Source organism: Mercenaria mercenaria, chromosome 2 (assembly GCF_021730395.1).
Source record: "Mercenaria mercenaria strain notata chromosome 2, MADL_Memer_1, whole genome shotgun sequence".
Classification (NCBI taxonomy): domain Eukaryota; kingdom Metazoa; phylum Mollusca; class Bivalvia; order Venerida; family Veneridae; genus Mercenaria; species Mercenaria mercenaria.
Window position 1 is genome coordinate 57410918 of NC_069362.1, and position 17205 is coordinate 57428122.

Below are 17205 nucleotides of genomic sequence, written 5' to 3' on the forward strand. Positions count from 1 at the left end.
GCTGGTATGAAAGTAGTAGGACAATACCCTCCACCCCCACCCCCATGGATAAACTCCTCCCTCTACTCAGTTTGACCATGGTAGACAAAAACTTCAAAAAAAGATACAAAATCGATTACATAAATTGAAAAAAGTATCAGTTCTAAAATTGCCTATTATTAAACTAGATAATTTGAAAATTAGAATGTGTTTGAAAAAAAAAAAAAAGAACTTTGGATGGGTAACTTTGTCCGACATGTTTTTTTTCACAGAGGCGTTCTGTATGTATTCCAGTTTAGGTATATCAAATGAGCATGACTTTTATGACTTTCTTAGTTCAAAAATCAGTGAGAACATAGAGCTAGACAGAATGATTGTGGGATGTGGTTTTGATTTCTATAAATAAACCAATCATTAAATTTTGAAGATACTCTTTTATCAATATAACCTTTTACAATATTATTGGTCTATATATACTTGTGCAATTTTAAACTAATTTATTTATTGGAAAATAATTGTCTTCTTTCAAGTATAGAAAGTATAACCCTGAGGTGCTAGAATGTTAACCTACTTCCATCTCAAACAAAAAATTCTCAAAAACAGCTTCCTGAATATTCAAGGAGATTAATTTGTTGCTGGTGTAATTACACCTTGGAAAACTGAGGAGGAAGCTGGAATTATGCTTAAGCAATTAAAGCCTGGTATAACTCTCTGTACCAGTTCTGATCTCATCAATTTCTAGGAGGTTTTTCTTGCAACAGAATGAAAAATGTTCACATAAATGGAACAGAATGTTTACACAAGTGATTTAAAATCATATATTGTATAATTGCACTTCTCCTGAGAGATGTTCTTTTTATGAGAACAATTCGGGGAAGAAACGTTGATAAATTTTTTACATGTCATTAGAGCAAAACAGTCTTTTTAAGAGAAGTGAAAAAAAATCTGTATGTTTTGTCCTTCAGTTACAGAATCTGTCCTGTGTTACATCTGACAGTACTGTTGTCATATCTTTATCAGCTGTTACCATTTTGTATCTAATAGCACTTAACTACAATTTTATCAGGTCAATGTAGGGGCTGATACAGCCTTTTTTTTTAGTAGACATTTTCCACACTGACCAAAAATAAGTTATAAAGTAGCAGATAATGCTTTATTGTAAGTGAAATGTCATTTTTAGGTTGTTTCAGTCTATTACAACCATATTCTAGAGACTGCAAGAATTGAATAATGACAGTTTTCACTGAAGCAGATTAATCCGCTGTTCTATTTCCGCACTACTTTTATTGATTATTTACTAGTATTATCCGACCGCTTATCTCTCTATATAATTTCTATGTAAAAGTTCCTGGTCAGGTTTAACAATCGTTTCAATACATATGATAAAAGAAAATATATCATATTACACATCTTTGAAAAGCTCAGATCACACAAGCTTTCTAATGGTGTATAACTTTAGAAAATTGAAACAGAAACGATGACACACTGGCAGTTTAAAAATAGCATTTTTTATAGATTTTTAGCTTATTAAAAGTAACGTTATATCTTTCGAACTGTTACCTGTTAAATATTAATTTGAATAAAAAAGACATGGATCTAATATTTCTAGTATCTATATTCTCTTTGTGAATATTTGTGTTTTAAATGAAACAGACACTGTATTTCTCATTGGTATCATTATAGTAAATTTTAATTAAGCCGATGAAGGGTTGCCGTACGCAGCTCGTCAAGTGTGTTTCAGGACACTTAATGGTTTTAGTCAGAGCAGAATTTCTAGTATATAATGTAACATTGAGTTTGAATGTTATACTGTTTCATGGAGTGACTTGAACTGCTACAGCGAAGTGGTTTATTGCACATCAAATGCAGTTTTCAACCTTTCTGTGCTGTCAGCGCTTTGATTTGTTCAGTAGGCAGGGTCACATATAAATGTTATTCAGTTGAGATTATGGCTCTGTCCAAAAAAATTGTTTGACAATAAAAGCAACTCATTCAAAATTTTGTGGTAAAAACTGTCTTCGATAATTTAAAAAAATCATATATATTAGTTTCCTTATCTACTACCTTAAAAATTAACAATGCGGGAGTATTGTCAAACATTCAACTGTATGAATAAGGGGAAGTAACACTGTGTTGGAGTTCTTCATAGGCCATATTCCTGCTGGGAAACCACTGAGACTAACAGCAGTTTGAATTATGAATTCTTTCATGGATTTTGTTCTTTTTTATGTCATTTTTAACCTTTTTTTTATCAGTAACCTACATGCATTATAAAATTTATATAATCTGTTTGTAAATTAGGATACTATTTTTGCTAAGTCAGAAGTAGCCTTAATATTGTTTAAACAGCACGTAATTTCAATGTCAGGATTTAAATAGTTTTCAGTGATTACAAACACCACTTCTATTTTTCAGATCAAAGATGCACATGCTTGTCTTGTGTTAGCAAACAAATATTGTGATGACCCAGACCAGGAGGATGCATCCAACATCATGCGGGTTATCTCCATTAAAAACTACCATGCTGACATTAAAGTTATAGTTCAACTTTTACAATACCATAATAAGGTAAAAATAAAATACAGGGATAGTCATTAGTATTACAGTATAACTAGTTTCTTTCGACACCTCAATGTTCAGCCATACATTTACCATTTTCTTGAAGGCATACTGGTTGACAAGATAGCATTCCGTTATTGGAAACATATTGTTTTTGCCCTGTCCGTCCGTCCGTCCGTACGTCACACTTCATTTCCGAGCAATAACTGGAGAACCATTTGACCTAGAACCTTCAAACTTCATAGGGTTGTAGGGCTGCTGGAGTAGACGACCCCTATTGTTTTTGGGGTCACTCTGTCAAAGGTCAAGGTCACAGGGGCCTGAACATTGAAAACCATTTCCGATCAATAACTAGAGAACCACTTGACCCAGAATGTTGAAACTTTATAGGATGATTGGTCATGAAGAGTAGATGACCCCTATTGATTTTGGGGTCACTCCGTCAAAGGTCAAGGTCACAGGGGCCTGAACATTGAAAACCATTTCCAATCAATAACTAGAGAACCACTTGACCCAGAATGTTGAAACTTCATAGGATGATTGGTCATGAAGAGTAGATGACCCCTATTGATTTTGGGGTCACTCCGTCAAAGGTCAAGGTCACAGGGGCCTGAACATTGGGGGAGACATGCGCTTTTTTGCAAAAGCATCTTCTAGTTTATAATGCAGATACCTCATAATTAAAACAATATGAAATAGCCTTTCTTGAAATAAATTTCACCATCGGCTAGAAACACTCATACACTTACCATTACTGAAAGTCTTGTCAAAGTTGGTATCTAATGTATTTTCAATGATCCTGAAAAGATTTAAGAAAACAGCTGTCAAAGTGTTTGGGTGATTCTATTCTTGGTACATGTGGAAGAGACCACTGGCACCAGACCAGTAAGAAAATGCCATTGCACATGTTATACACTACCCCTAGGTATACTATAAATGGGAAAATGTACTAACCCATTTCAATTGCACATTTCTCACCTAAAACATGCAGTTTGGTAAATTGGCAATATGCATATTGAACAAGTGGTAATTTGTCTTCCATCATGACCAGTCACATTGTCTCAGTATTTCATATTGCAGAGATACTCCACACATCTGATGCTTTCGTCAATGTTACAGAATTAACTTGGATAAACTTTTCTAATGAACTTCCGGTCTAGACAACACAGCCATGTGCACATAAACAATCAAAAACAGAATGTAAAATATTCACAGTTATACAATAAAACTCAAACTGATGAAAGAAAGTCATCTTAGAAATGATTTTTAATTTCGAATCATAGAGTGGTACACATTTGTATTGTTTATTTAATTCACAATGCACAGTTATGTTGCATATACATACATGTGTAGTTACACAAGGATTGACTTACATTTCCATATCAGCCAATCAGAATAATTTTGTTATATATACCTGAACTACATGAGGGAAGTTCATCCAAGTTTTTTCTGTAACATTAACGAAAGCATAAAATACGCAGTGTATCTCTGTGATATGGAATATTGAGACAATGTGACTGATGCACGATGGAAGATAAATTACCATTAATTTTGTTCAATATGCTTAGTACCCATTTACCATACTGGGCGTTTTAGGTGAGAAATGCGCAATTGAAATGGGTACTTTCATGACCATGGTTCTTATAGTATACCTAGGGGTAGGGATTAACATGTACAGTGGCATTTTCTTCCTTGTCTGGTGCCAGTGGAAGAGACTGTATTGTGAGGGGCTTTCACAGGTTTCTAAAAATAATGTGCTATCTAACACAGTTACTGAAACAAGTGTTAGCAGGTTAAAAGCTAGGCTGACAACACAAGTAAATTAAGATAGATTTAATTAAATGATTCATATATTTATGAAACCATTCGAAAGAACTTATAAAATATATTCTGATGTTTTTGACTTTCATTACGAAAGTAAATCGGGTGCAAAATTTATCTACTTCCAAGATGCGGAAAAGAATTTAGGTATCCCTTTCTGGACCTCTAAATAGAACCTGTCCTTGTTTTCTAAATGTAACTTTAGTGGTGCCACAGCAAAACTGACAAGCTGATGTTTCTTTTGTTATGCAGAATTGTGAAATATTTACACAGTTTTGTGAAATATTGAAAAATAAAATTAATTGTGATTTAGTGTCATTTTGTTCATGCCAACATGTATGTTTGTTTCAACAATGTTTTATGCACCATTTTAGAACATAATTTTAATTAAAAGCTGTAAAAATATTTTCCATAAATAGATGTATGTTTTTGCACCTATATAAATTATTTGCTGACTTTTTTCACAGGCATATTTACTGAACATTCCAAGCTGGGATTGGAAACGAGGGGATGATGCTGTATGCATAGCAGAACTGAAACTAGGTTTTATTGCTCAAAGTTGTCTTGCTCCAGGCTTTTCAACATTGATGGCAAATCTGTTCACAATGAGATCATATAAACCAGTAAGACAATTCTCCCTCTATATCTAGAAGTGTTTTAAGGCCTTACATTTATTTTACATCAAAAAAGATAGTTTCATTTTATGTAAAAATTAAATATCTCGATGTTCGCAAAAAGAGCATGTTATGTTATTGTAGTCTTTGGTTTATATACATATTAAAGTACAAACAGTTTTGAAGTATTCCGGTATAAATCAGTAATTTTGAACACTCAGTAACATTACAAAACTTGAAACTTGGGTTGAAATCTACCTTCTGCATAGACATTTTTATCGCACACATCTGTGAATCTTAAAACAAAACTTTGACTTAAATTGGTCTATATATTTTTATTGGCCTATGGTTTTCAAGCTTTTGTGTTCCACTTTATTCTTTATCACTTTGTACAAATTTTATATCTTACAGTCTATATTACAATACAAACATTTTATCTTATATTATAGTCAGTAGGTATGCCCCAGTGGCAGAATGACTATATGCGTGGAACAGCAATGGAGATGTATACAGAATTTTTATCCAGCTCCTTCAATGGTCTCACATTTCCAGAGGCAGCTGAGTAAGTATCTACATTTATCCAGCTTCTCCAATGGTCTGACACTTCTAAATGTAGCCAAGTTAACCAGCTTCTTCAGTGGTCTCATGTTTCCAGAGGCAGCCCCAGCTCCTTCAGTGGTTTCACGTTTCCAGAGGCAATCTAGTAAGTATCTGCAGTTAACCAGCTCCTTCAGTGGGCTCATGTTTCCAGAGGCAGCAAAGTAGGTATCTGCATTTAACCAGCTCCTTCAGTGGTCTCACGTTTCCAGAGGCAGCCAAGTAAGTATCTGCTGTTAACCAGCTCCTTCAGTGGTCTCATTTTCCAGAGGCAGCTCCTTCAGTGGTGTAACGTTTCCAGAGGCAGCCGAGTAAGTATCTACATTTACCCACCTTCTTGAATAATCTGACACTTCTAAATGTAGCCAAGTAGGTATCTGCAGTTAACCAGCTCCTTCATTGGTCTCATGTTTCCAGAGGCAGCCGAGTAAGTATCTGCAGTTAACCAGCTCCTTCATTGGTCTCATTTTTCCAGAGGCTGCTGAGTAAGTATCTGTAGTTATCCAGCTCCTTCAATGGTCTCACATTTCCAGATGCAGCTGAGTAAGTATCTGCAGTTAACCAGCTTCTTCATTGGTCTCATGTTTCTAGAGGCAGCCGAGTAAGTATCTGCTGGTAACCAGTTTCTTCAGTGGTCTCACACTTCTAAAGGTAGCCAAGTAGGTATCTTCATTTAAACAGCTCCTTCAGTGGTCTCATGTTTCCAGAGGCAGCTGAGTAAGTATCTGCAGTTAACCAGCTCCTTCAGTGGTCTCATTTTTCCAGAGGTAGCTCCTTCAGTGGTCTCACGTTTCCAGAGGCAGCCGAGTAAGTATCTACATTTACCCAGCTTCTTGAATGGTCTGACACTTCTAAATGTAGCCAAGTAGGTATCTGCAGTTAACCAGCTCCTTCATTGGTCTCACGTTTCCAGAGGCAGCCGAGTAAGTATCTGCAGTTAACCAGCTCCTTCATTGGTCTCATTTTTCCAGAGACAGCTGAGTAAGTATCTGTAGTTATCCAGCTCCTTCAATGGTCTCACATTTCCAGATGCAGCTGAGTAAGTATCTGCAGTTAACCAGCTTCTCCATTGGTCTCATGTTTCCAGTGGCAGCCGAGTAAGTATCTGCAGTTAACCAGCTTCTTCATTGGTCTCATGTTTCCAGATGTAGCTGAGTAAGTGTCTGTAGTTAACCAGCTCCATCAATGGTCTCACATTTCCAGATGCAGCTGAGTAAGTATCTGCAGTTAACCAGCTTCTTCATTGGTCTCATGTTTCCAGATGCAGCTGAGTAAGTATCTGCAGTTAACCAGCTCCTTCAGTGGTCTCATGTTTCCAGATGCAGCTGAGTAAGTGTCTGCAGTTAACCAGCTCCGTCAATGGTCTCACATTTCCAGAGGCAGCCAAGTAAGTATCTAAAATTAAACAGCTTCTCCAGTGGTTTATGTTTAAAGAGGCAGCAGAGTAAGTATCTATTATTATATGGCTCTTTCAGTGGTGCTAGTAGATAAACTTACATAAACTATGAAGAAAATGTCCACCTACAGTTCAGTAGATAATCACACATAAACTGTAAAGAAAATATCCACCTACAGTTCAGTAGATCAACTCATTTTCAGTAAGGAATATCCATTTCATGGGTATTTGAAAATATCATATATTAATTCATATATGCAAATAAGTATTTAAAACCATACTAAATTATTCATCTGATACAATTTAGCTGATTGTAATATCAAGATTAAGTTGGCAAACTGTTTGATTTCCCTAAATATTATTACTGGAAAATGATATGAAGTAGAATAAGCTGTGTTTTGCCAGACTGGATCTGCTGTTACTAGTTGCTTTTTCATATATTCTTTTCAAGTTAAAAATGTTTTTACTTGCTGTTATTTCAGACTTCACTTACTTGTTGTTTTGACTGTATTTCAAATTGTCTTTTGTCAATTTATAACTGATGTTACTGCTTGTTATTTCAGACTGTGTTTTGCAAAGTTAAAGCTGCTGTTACTGGCTATAGAGGTGCGGTCAGAGGAGGGTAAGGAAAGTACACTGGCCATCAACCCTGGACCAAAGGTAAAGCTAGAGACAGCAACACAAGGATTCTTTATAGCTGAATCCGCAGAGGAAGTTAAAAGGTAAATAGACTCAGGATGTGTTGCAGTTCTAATATATGTTGATCACAAGTACACATTTACCATGTTATAAATTAGTGGTAATATTTGTACAGTTTATGGGAATATTACTACTGTAAATATCACACTACACTCTCAGGGCCTATTGCTGCTGCAAGAGATACATGATTTTAGGGCCTATAATTGTATGATCTCAGGGCCTATTGCTGCTGCAAGAGATACATGATTTTAGGGCCTATAATTGTATGATCTCAGGGCCTATTGCTGTCTGCAAGAGATATATGATTTTAGGGCCTATAATTGTATGATCTCAGGGCCCATTGCTGCTGCAAGAGGCATATTATTTTAGCACCTACCTATTATTGTAACTATGATCTCAGGGCCTATTTCTATCTGCAAGAGGCATATGATTTTAGGGCCTATAATTTTTTGATGTCAGGGCCTGTTGCTGCTGCAAGAGATATATGATTTTAGGGCCTATAATTGTATGATCTCAGGGCCTATTGCTGCTACAAGAGATATATGATGTAGGGCCTGTAATTGTATGATCTCGGGGGCCTAGAGATATTGTATGATAACACTGCCTGTTACGACTATAATTACTGCATGATTTCTGGACCTTAAGACAGAAGATACTCAATTACTAGTAACTGGACCTCTGTGGATGTGTAACATTACTTTTGATGTCATTTTACTCTGTGTTGTTAAATAAAACAGTTTGTTCATATGGATATTTGATATGTTTAAACGATTATAGTTTGTAGTATAATGTGAACAACAGTGACTGGTAAATAAGTTAGATTTGCCGTCTGATTAATTGGTATGAACAGATAAGCAGAACAGTGCAACTAGTTGGACATAGTAGGATATCTGGTTATGATGCAGAAGATGTGTGTAGCTTTGTTTCATAAAATCCACTTTCTAGCATCTAAATCCTCCTTTTTCACTTGGATAGTCAGAAATAACCTCAATTTGTTTCTAAGGCGAGCTTTCCAAAGGCATTTCCTTGGTGGAATAGAACAAGAACACTAAATACTGAAAAGAAGGAGTAAATCTAAATTATCCACTTGTGGTGTGGTGCTATGTTATTAATCGGTTAATGAAAGTGCAGTTATGAAAGTCATTGTTGGCCCATCATTAATTACAATTAAATAAGAAATATATACATGACTTGTAATACTGTAAGAGTTATTAAATGAATTCAGGTTCTATACCTATATTATTTCAGGGCCTATTATTATTGTAAGAGTTGTCATAGTGACATATCTGATATACGTATGATCAAGAAGTGCAGATGTAGACCATGTAAGTATATATTAGTCAGTATATATCAGTAACATACATTTATCAGCAACTCAATATGGGCAACACGCATGTATCGACAACCTGTATATATCAGTAAAGTACATATGTCATCAAGATTCATACATCAGCAACCTGTATACATCAGTAAAGTACATATGTTCATCAAGATACATACGTCAGCAACCTGCATACATCAGTAAAGTACATATGTTCATCAAGATGCATACATCAGCAACCTGTATATATCAGTAAAGTACATATGTCATCAAGATACATACATCAGCAACCTGTATATATCAGTAAAGTACATATGTCATCAAGATACATACATCAGCAACCTGTATATATCAGTAAAGTACATATCTCATCAAGATTCATGCGTCAGCAGCCTGTATATATCAGTAAAGTACATATGTCATCAAGATTCATACGTCAGCAACCTGTATATATATCAGTAAAGTACATAACTCATCAAGATTCATACGTCAGCAACCTGTATATATCAGTAAAGTACATAACTCATCAAGATACATACGTCAGCAACCTGCATATATCAGTAAAGTACATATGTCATCAAGATGCATACGTCAGCAACCTGCATATATCAGTAAAGTACATATGTCATCAAGATGCATACGTCAGCAACCTGCATATATCAGTAAAGTACATATGTCATCAAGATGCATATATCAGCAACCTGCATATATCGATAACATATATATCAGCAACCTGCACAATATTATATCAGTAATGTGCTTATGTCAGCAGCATGCATATATTAGTAACATGCATATATCAGCAAGGCGCATATATCACCAACTTGCTTATATCAGTAATATACATATATCAGCCACCTGCATATATTAGTAATATACATTTATTCTGTACCTATTTTATCTATCCAATCGCGAACATTCATTTGCAACACGTGACCGTACACTATATTACAGTATTTGGATGCACGTGCGTACAAAAATCCTGTATTTTTTGTATTTGGACGCACGCGCATACAAAAAATCCTGTATTTTTTGTATTTAGACGGTTCAACAGTCCCATGTTAAACATACGATAAAGCCCGAAACGCGTGAAAATGTTCCGAATGTAAATCGGATGAAGTAGGCGCTCTATGAACAGAGTTTGATTATGCGTCTTGAAATCTGGATTTAATTTGAGTTTTTTGTTTTCAACACACAAAAACGATTCAAGGGATAACAATGCTATCTGATTTAGATATTAAAACGTTCGTTAATAATCAAAAACTTAAAAATACAGTAAGAAGGATCATCAGCCATTCCGGACGAAACCTAGAAATTGGTATCAGCCCTGACTGTCTGAATAGCTATCTCTGCAGTTTTTATCTAACGGTTAGGAAACAAAATGGAGAAGATTATGAATGGCAGCGGACGGGCGGTCAGCATCCAAAACATGTCTGCTCTATAATTCAGTTTTTGTCGGATCTTCACCAAACTTGCTGACAATATTTGTGGGCATTACATCTCGGCCATTTTCGATAACCAGCCAAATTGTAACAGGCACTCTTTTATTAAAGTCCTTGAATTACTCGAAAAACAGGGAATTTAGCCTTGTCCGCTTTTTTAAGTCGAACTGTTTTCATCCGATCTTCACCAAACTTGCTGACAATGTTTGTGGGCATAATATCTCACCCAAGTATTATTACCACACAAATCGCCAAATGGCTGTTGTAGAGAGGTTGCACCATATACTTTTTTTAATGATGATACACAGAAAAAACAACATTCAATGAATTACGTATATTACGTATGAAGTGAAATAAATATAATATATATTAGCACTCATACCAAGCTGGGAAAAACTAGAAAAGGCAGGAATACAATATTCAGTGAAACATTTTTATTTTAAACTATTATTATAGTAAGATAAAATAGATATAGAATAAAAAGGTTATTTAAGATTGTAGTGTACAATACCAGATATATTTGGACTCGTACCCAGCTGAGAAAACCATATTGAACTCGCCTAGCGGCTCGTCCAATATGGTTTTCTCAGCTGGGTACTCGTCCAAACATATCTCCGTATTGTACAGAACAATGTTAAATAACCTGATAATATCAGCAACATGCATATATCAGTAACATATATATCAGCAGCTTGGATATATATGTAACATGTATTAGCAATGTGCTTTATCAGTCACATACATATAGCAGCAACATGCATATATCAGCAACATGCATATAGCAGTAACACATATATCACATACAGCCAAACAGTGCATGATCTTACAGAAAAGTATCATAGATATTTATGTTGAAACAATAGGAATCACTGATACAGTTTAAATGGAAAACACAGGATGCTTATTCAGGAAAGTATGTGTTGCAACCCTGTAATCAGCAAAAAAGTATTTGTACATTTTTTTTCTATGTTTAGAAAACAAATTTGATTGAAATATGGACAGATGTTCAGAAAACAAATTATCAGTTAGGTATGTGAAAGCAGCTTTTTTTCACTTAAAACAAATGATGATTTGATAGACATCCTTAAATATATGCCACAGTTTTTTTTTACATGACAGTGTATTACACTCAAACTTCACACCAAATAGGTTTGTTAGCGTGACTTTGCTCTGATCATGTTTGTCTGGTAAATTGTATATATCCTGAGTTTAATGTATCAATTTAAATGAGATTTCATCACTGTCGAACTTGTCTGTACGAGAGTTCAGGATGACCTGGTCTAGTATGTTGAGCTGTGTTTTACCTCTGACTCTCAGGAAGTTTTCACTGTGGTATTTTCTGCAAAGTAAGTATTATAAAATATTCTCTGTTAAATGGTATATTAGAGCAAATCTTATAATAAAAATGTTTTATTAGACGTATTAAAATAGTCTGAAAGAAATTGATTAGGCTGAAGAGAGTGTAGAGATACAGGATTATTTGATTTTTTGAATCAGGAACTTCTAATAATACGGATTTCCTGTCTGGAAGAGATTTTGTTGTCCAGTTAGGTATTGTGAATAATGTATGTACTTGTGTCTTAGGGAGGCAATATATCCCTGTGTGCCTGAATGTCTGTACCCAGAATACATATCTTCAATCTCATCTTACTGTAATACAACAGCATAGACTTTCCTGAGTGCTTGATAGTTATCTGTGACTTCCTCATTGATTCACAGAGTAAACTAACACATAAATATTTCAGTCCTAACTGAAATATAGTGCTTCACGGCACTGGTTTACATGTATCTACTTATATTGTATGTCAAAGTTCTGAGAGATTTGCTTGCTTGCAATATAACAGCATGAGTCAAGAGATTAACAGCATGTTAAACAATCACTTTGTTATTTGCAGTTTATGAAGAGAGACCTAAAACAAAAATCAATCCTAATATAAAACATAGTAAGTGAAAGTAGCACTAACCAGAACTAAACATGTTTGTTTCAGAACTAATACCTCACTGTATTTTATTATGGTAGTTTAAAATAACCATAGATACATTGAACTTGTGAATTACTTCACACAGGCTACCTGGAAGCCTGCTGTTATTCAGTCAGTCTAAAACTACTAACTCTACACCATTTTAATTACAGAAGTTCACTAACTGTATGCATGTTTTTCACATGTAATATTAGACAGACAGTAACATACATCCTGCACCTACTTAGATTAAGAATAGTGATAAGATTTTTTTATTGAAAAAAAACCATCTATGTTAAATCAAATAGCAAAGGCATACCTCAAGTGGTTATTGGCAGAATTTGATCTATACTGGCACAATTGTGCGGGGCAACTGCTAATGCATGTTAAGGAGTATCAATAAATACTTGAGGCATGTATTTGTCACTTAGGTAGTCCTTTATATTGTCAGTCATTATTGAAAACCCCATGTATTCATTTAGGTGAAAAAATCTTTTTTAACCTTTAAGAATTATGTCACCCACCACACAGTGGTGTGGGAGACATTGATTTACTCCTGTCTGTGTGTGTCTGTCACAAATCTTGTCCGTGCTCTAAGTCGAACATTTCTCATCCAATCTTCACCAAACTTAAACAAATTGTGTTTGACCATAAGTCCTCAGCCAAGTTCGATAACTAGCCAAATCTGCCCAGGCACTTCGGAATTATGGCCCTTGATTTACTGAAAATTGCTCAGGTCTTTGGTGGGCATAAATGACTCATATACTACTAATCATGTGAATAGTACCTAATCATGTCAGATCATGTGAGGTCTTGGTGTATGGTTGACTCATATACTACTATTCAGATCATTAGGCAGTTCTGGGAGACATGCGCTTTTCTCAAAAGCTGCTCTTGCTGCAGTCACTGTGAAAATACTGGATATTCTATCTAATCGGAAAGTTGCAAATTGTCATGTGACAAATTCCCATAAATTTATTTAACAACAAATGTTGTTTTTTAGCTCGACTATTCAAAGAATAGTCTAGCTAATCTACTCACCCTGGCGTCGGCGTCGGCGTCACACCTTGGTTAAGTTTTTGCATGCAAGTACATACAGCTATCATTTAAAGGCATATAGCTTTGAAACTTACTTATTCTTTTTCTAGGTCAATTACCAACCTCACTGGGTCAAGTTCCATAACTCTAACATGTATTTTGAGCAAATTATGCCCCCTTTTGGACTTAGAAAATTTTGGTTAAAGTTTTACATGCAAGTTACTATCTCCAAAACTAATGCAGATATTGAATTGAAACTTCACATGTGTCTTTGGGGTTATAAAACTAGTTGATAGCACCAAGTCCCATAACTCTGACCTTCATTTTGGCCAAATTATGCCCCCTTTTGGACTTAGAAAATTCTGGTTAAAGTTTTGCGTGCAAGTACATACAGCTATTACTAAAAGGCATATAGATTTGAAACTTATTTTTCTTTTTCTAGATCAATTACCTACCTCACTGGGTCAAGTCCCATAACTCTGACATGTATTTTGAGCAAATTATGCCCCCTTTTGGACTTAGAAAATCCTGGTTAAAGTTTTACATGCAAGTTACTATCTCCAAAACTAATGCAGATATTGAATTGAAACTTTACATGTGTCTTCGGGGTTATAAAACTAGTTGATAGCACCAAGTCCCATAACTCTGACCTTCATTTTGGCCAAATTATGCCCCCTTTTGGACTTAGAAAATTCTGGTTAAAGTTTTGCGTGCAAGTACATACAGCTATTACTAAAAGGCATATAGATTTGAAACTTATTTTTTCTTTTTCTAGATCAATTACCTACCTCACTGGGACAAGTCCCATAACTCTGACATGTATTTTGGGCAAATTATGCCCCCTTTTGGACTTAGAAAATCCTGGTTAAAGTTTTGCGTGCAAGTACATACAGCTATTACTAAAAGGCATATAGATTTGAAACTTATTTTTTCTTTTTCTAGATCAATTACCTACCTCACTTGGACAAGTCCCATAACTCTGACATGTATTTTGGGCAAATTATGCCCCCTTTTGGACTTAGAAAATCCTGGTTAAAGTTTTACATGCAAGTTACTATCTCCAAAACTAATATAGATATTAAATTGAAACTTCACATGTGTCTTCGGGGTTATAAAACTAGTTGATAGAATCAAGTCCCATAACTCTGACATGTATTTTGGGCAAATTATGCCCCCTTTTGGACTTAGAAAATTCTGGTTAAAGTTTTGCGTGCAAGTACATACAGCTATTACCAAAAGGCATATAGCTTTGAATCTTATTCTTTCCTTTTCTAGGTCAATTACCAGCCTCACTAGGTCAAGTTCCATAACTCTTAACATGTATTTTGAACAAATTATGCCCCCTTTTGGACTTAGAAAATTCTGGTTAAAGTTTACATGCAAGTTACTATCTCCAAAACTAATGCAGATATTGAATTTAAACCTAACATGTTTCTTCGGGGTTATAAAACTAGTTGATAGCATCAAGTCCCATAACTCTGATATGTATTTTGGTCAAATTATGTCCCCTTTCGAACTTAAACTCTTTTGATATTTAACATTTTGGGTAATAATTTCCTGCTTCTGTGACAATATTTCGAATAGTCGAGCTTGGCTGTCTTACGGACAGCTCTTGTTTTGTTGTTTTTTTTGCTTCTACAACATTGTAAATGTCTAACAGGCATCCAACCACCAGACATGGAAAAAATAGTATTAAAATCAAAAACAATAATTACATTCCAAAAATAAATCAATTTTCATTGTAGTTATTTGAATTTTTGCCAAAGAAAACCTCATAAAAGGAGATTTCTTAAATTTTTGTGCCCCTAATTTCAACAGATGAAGAAACAGAGTAATTGATAATGTAACTTTATTGCTAGAAATATTTCTACTGTAACATATATAGCTAGAAATATTTCTGCTGTAACAAAATCCTTGTATTTTTTTTTATCTGTCCTCGTACACGTGCTTAGTTCTTTTCAAGGATAGTAGGTCACCATAGTCCCAGCGAGGTTATGAAATCACTACTATTGATATTTTTGTTCAGCACATGAAATATGCAAGTATGATATATCATTATGCAATCAATATGTGTTATAATATGATTGCTGTTTTTATTTGCTGCGCGGTATAGTGGCTATGTTTAGGAAGGGAGCGACGGCAGTATTAGGTATAATATATATGTTATACATACATTTCTAGGTATTGTGTTGTGCATGTTGTATTTTACATTTAACTTTCATTATCTTTGCTTATTCTGATATATGAAAATGTTTGCTATCTATGAACAAGAAGAAACATTTAAATTATTGTTTTCATGGTAAATGTCAGGAAAATTAATCAAAACCAGTTCAATGCAATGTATAATATATATCTATGCGCCCTCTTGTTTTAAAAGATTTAATATGGTAAAAAGAGGTTCTTGGCATTGTTAAATTTTCCACATTTATAAATGGAAGAGTTGACTTTATGATACCAGTGAAAAAGCATATATTTATTACAGGTTTAAGGGTACACAATTTTTGGTTAAGGGGTTCAAGCACTTATTTTTAAGTTTTACATATCTTTATAATATAGTATTAATTATGTCATTGTTAACTTTCATTATGGGGGCCTCTGTGGCCAAGTGGTTAAGGTCTCTGACTTCAAATCACTTGCCCCTTATTGATGTGGGTTCGAGCGTTACTCGGGGCGTTGAATTCTTCATGTGAGGAAGCCATTCAGCTGGTTTACAGAAGGCCGGTGGTTCTACCCAGGTGCCTGCCCGTGATGAAATAATGCACGGAGGGGCACCTGGGGTCTTCCTCCACCGTCAAAGCGGGAAAGTCGCAAAAAAAACACACTTTCATTATGTACCACAAATCTTTAAACAAGCACTCGAAATCTTCTGAACCATGCTTTTCTTCAATTTGGTTATCTGAAGTTTTTTACATGCTTGCTTACTCAAATACAGAATTTATCATATATTAAGCAAAATTTTTATTTGTTGAATTGTTAAGTTTGCACAATGTAATACATACGTGCACAGTTGATATATGTAAGTTACATGCCAATGAGTTTAGTTTATAAAAGTATTTAAGATGTTACTTACATATGTATAATTGTGTATACATACATTAAGATGAACCTTTCAGACAGTGCTGTACTGCTTATTCTTTAGTATGTATTTTTCAAATGCTTGAAATATGCCTTTATTACTGAACTTTATTTCAGCATGTAAATTATTATCCAGTAAGTGAATTATTTGAAAAATACTTTTTTTTTTTAAAGACTTAGGCATGCCTGTTGCATTTTTAGCTCAAATATATAGCTCACCTGAGCACAGTGCTCAAGTAGAACTATTGTGATCGTCCAGTGTCCGCCATTTGTCGTCCATAATTAACACACTAGAGGTCACAATTTTGGGCAAATCTTAACGAATCTTGGTCAGAATGCTAGCCTAAGTAAAATTTCTGACAAGTATATTACTGGATCATCTAGATAGAACACTACATCACTTGGTCAGTTAATAGGCAAACCTTATTAACATTCTTGAGGCCACATTTTTACCTTATCTTCATAAAACTTTGTCAGAATGTTTGTCTCTATGAATATATACCCTAAGCTTTTACATGATCTTTATAACACTTTATCAGAATGTTTGTAAGTATGATATCTAGGTTAACTTTGAAACCGACTTATCTTGGTCAAAAACTAAGTCACTAGGTCAAATCATAAAACGACTCGGTTAACACTGAAAGAGGCCACATTTTCTACCTGATCTTCATGAAATTTGGTCAAAATGTTTGTCTGGCAAAAA

At 34.7% G+C, this 17205-nt stretch overlaps 1 protein-coding gene across 10 annotated transcripts in view; it reads left to right on the top strand.

Moving 5' to 3' along the window:
* LOC123562212 (calcium-activated potassium channel slowpoke-like) overlaps nt 1–17205 on the top strand; it is a 125702-nt gene that overhangs the window by 69313 nt on the left and 39184 nt on the right. For 4 of the 10 annotated variants that reach the window (XM_053536671.1, XM_053536674.1, XM_053536678.1 and 1 more), the window contains exons 10-15: nt 2395–2547; nt 4827–4982; nt 5423–5535; nt 7530–7688; nt 8914–8990; nt 12324–12371. In XM_053536671.1, the coding sequence (XP_053392646.1) occupies nt 2395–2547; nt 4827–4982; nt 5423–5535; nt 7530–7688; nt 8914–8990; nt 12324–12371 (706 nt within the window). Of the gene's footprint in view, nt 1–2394; nt 2548–4826; nt 4983–5422; nt 5536–7529; nt 7689–8913; nt 8991–12323; nt 12372–15540; nt 15577–17205 lie in introns of all 10 variants that reach the window. The other 6 variants (XM_053536673.1, XM_053536676.1, XM_053536680.1 and 3 more) reach the window with 2 other exon arrangements.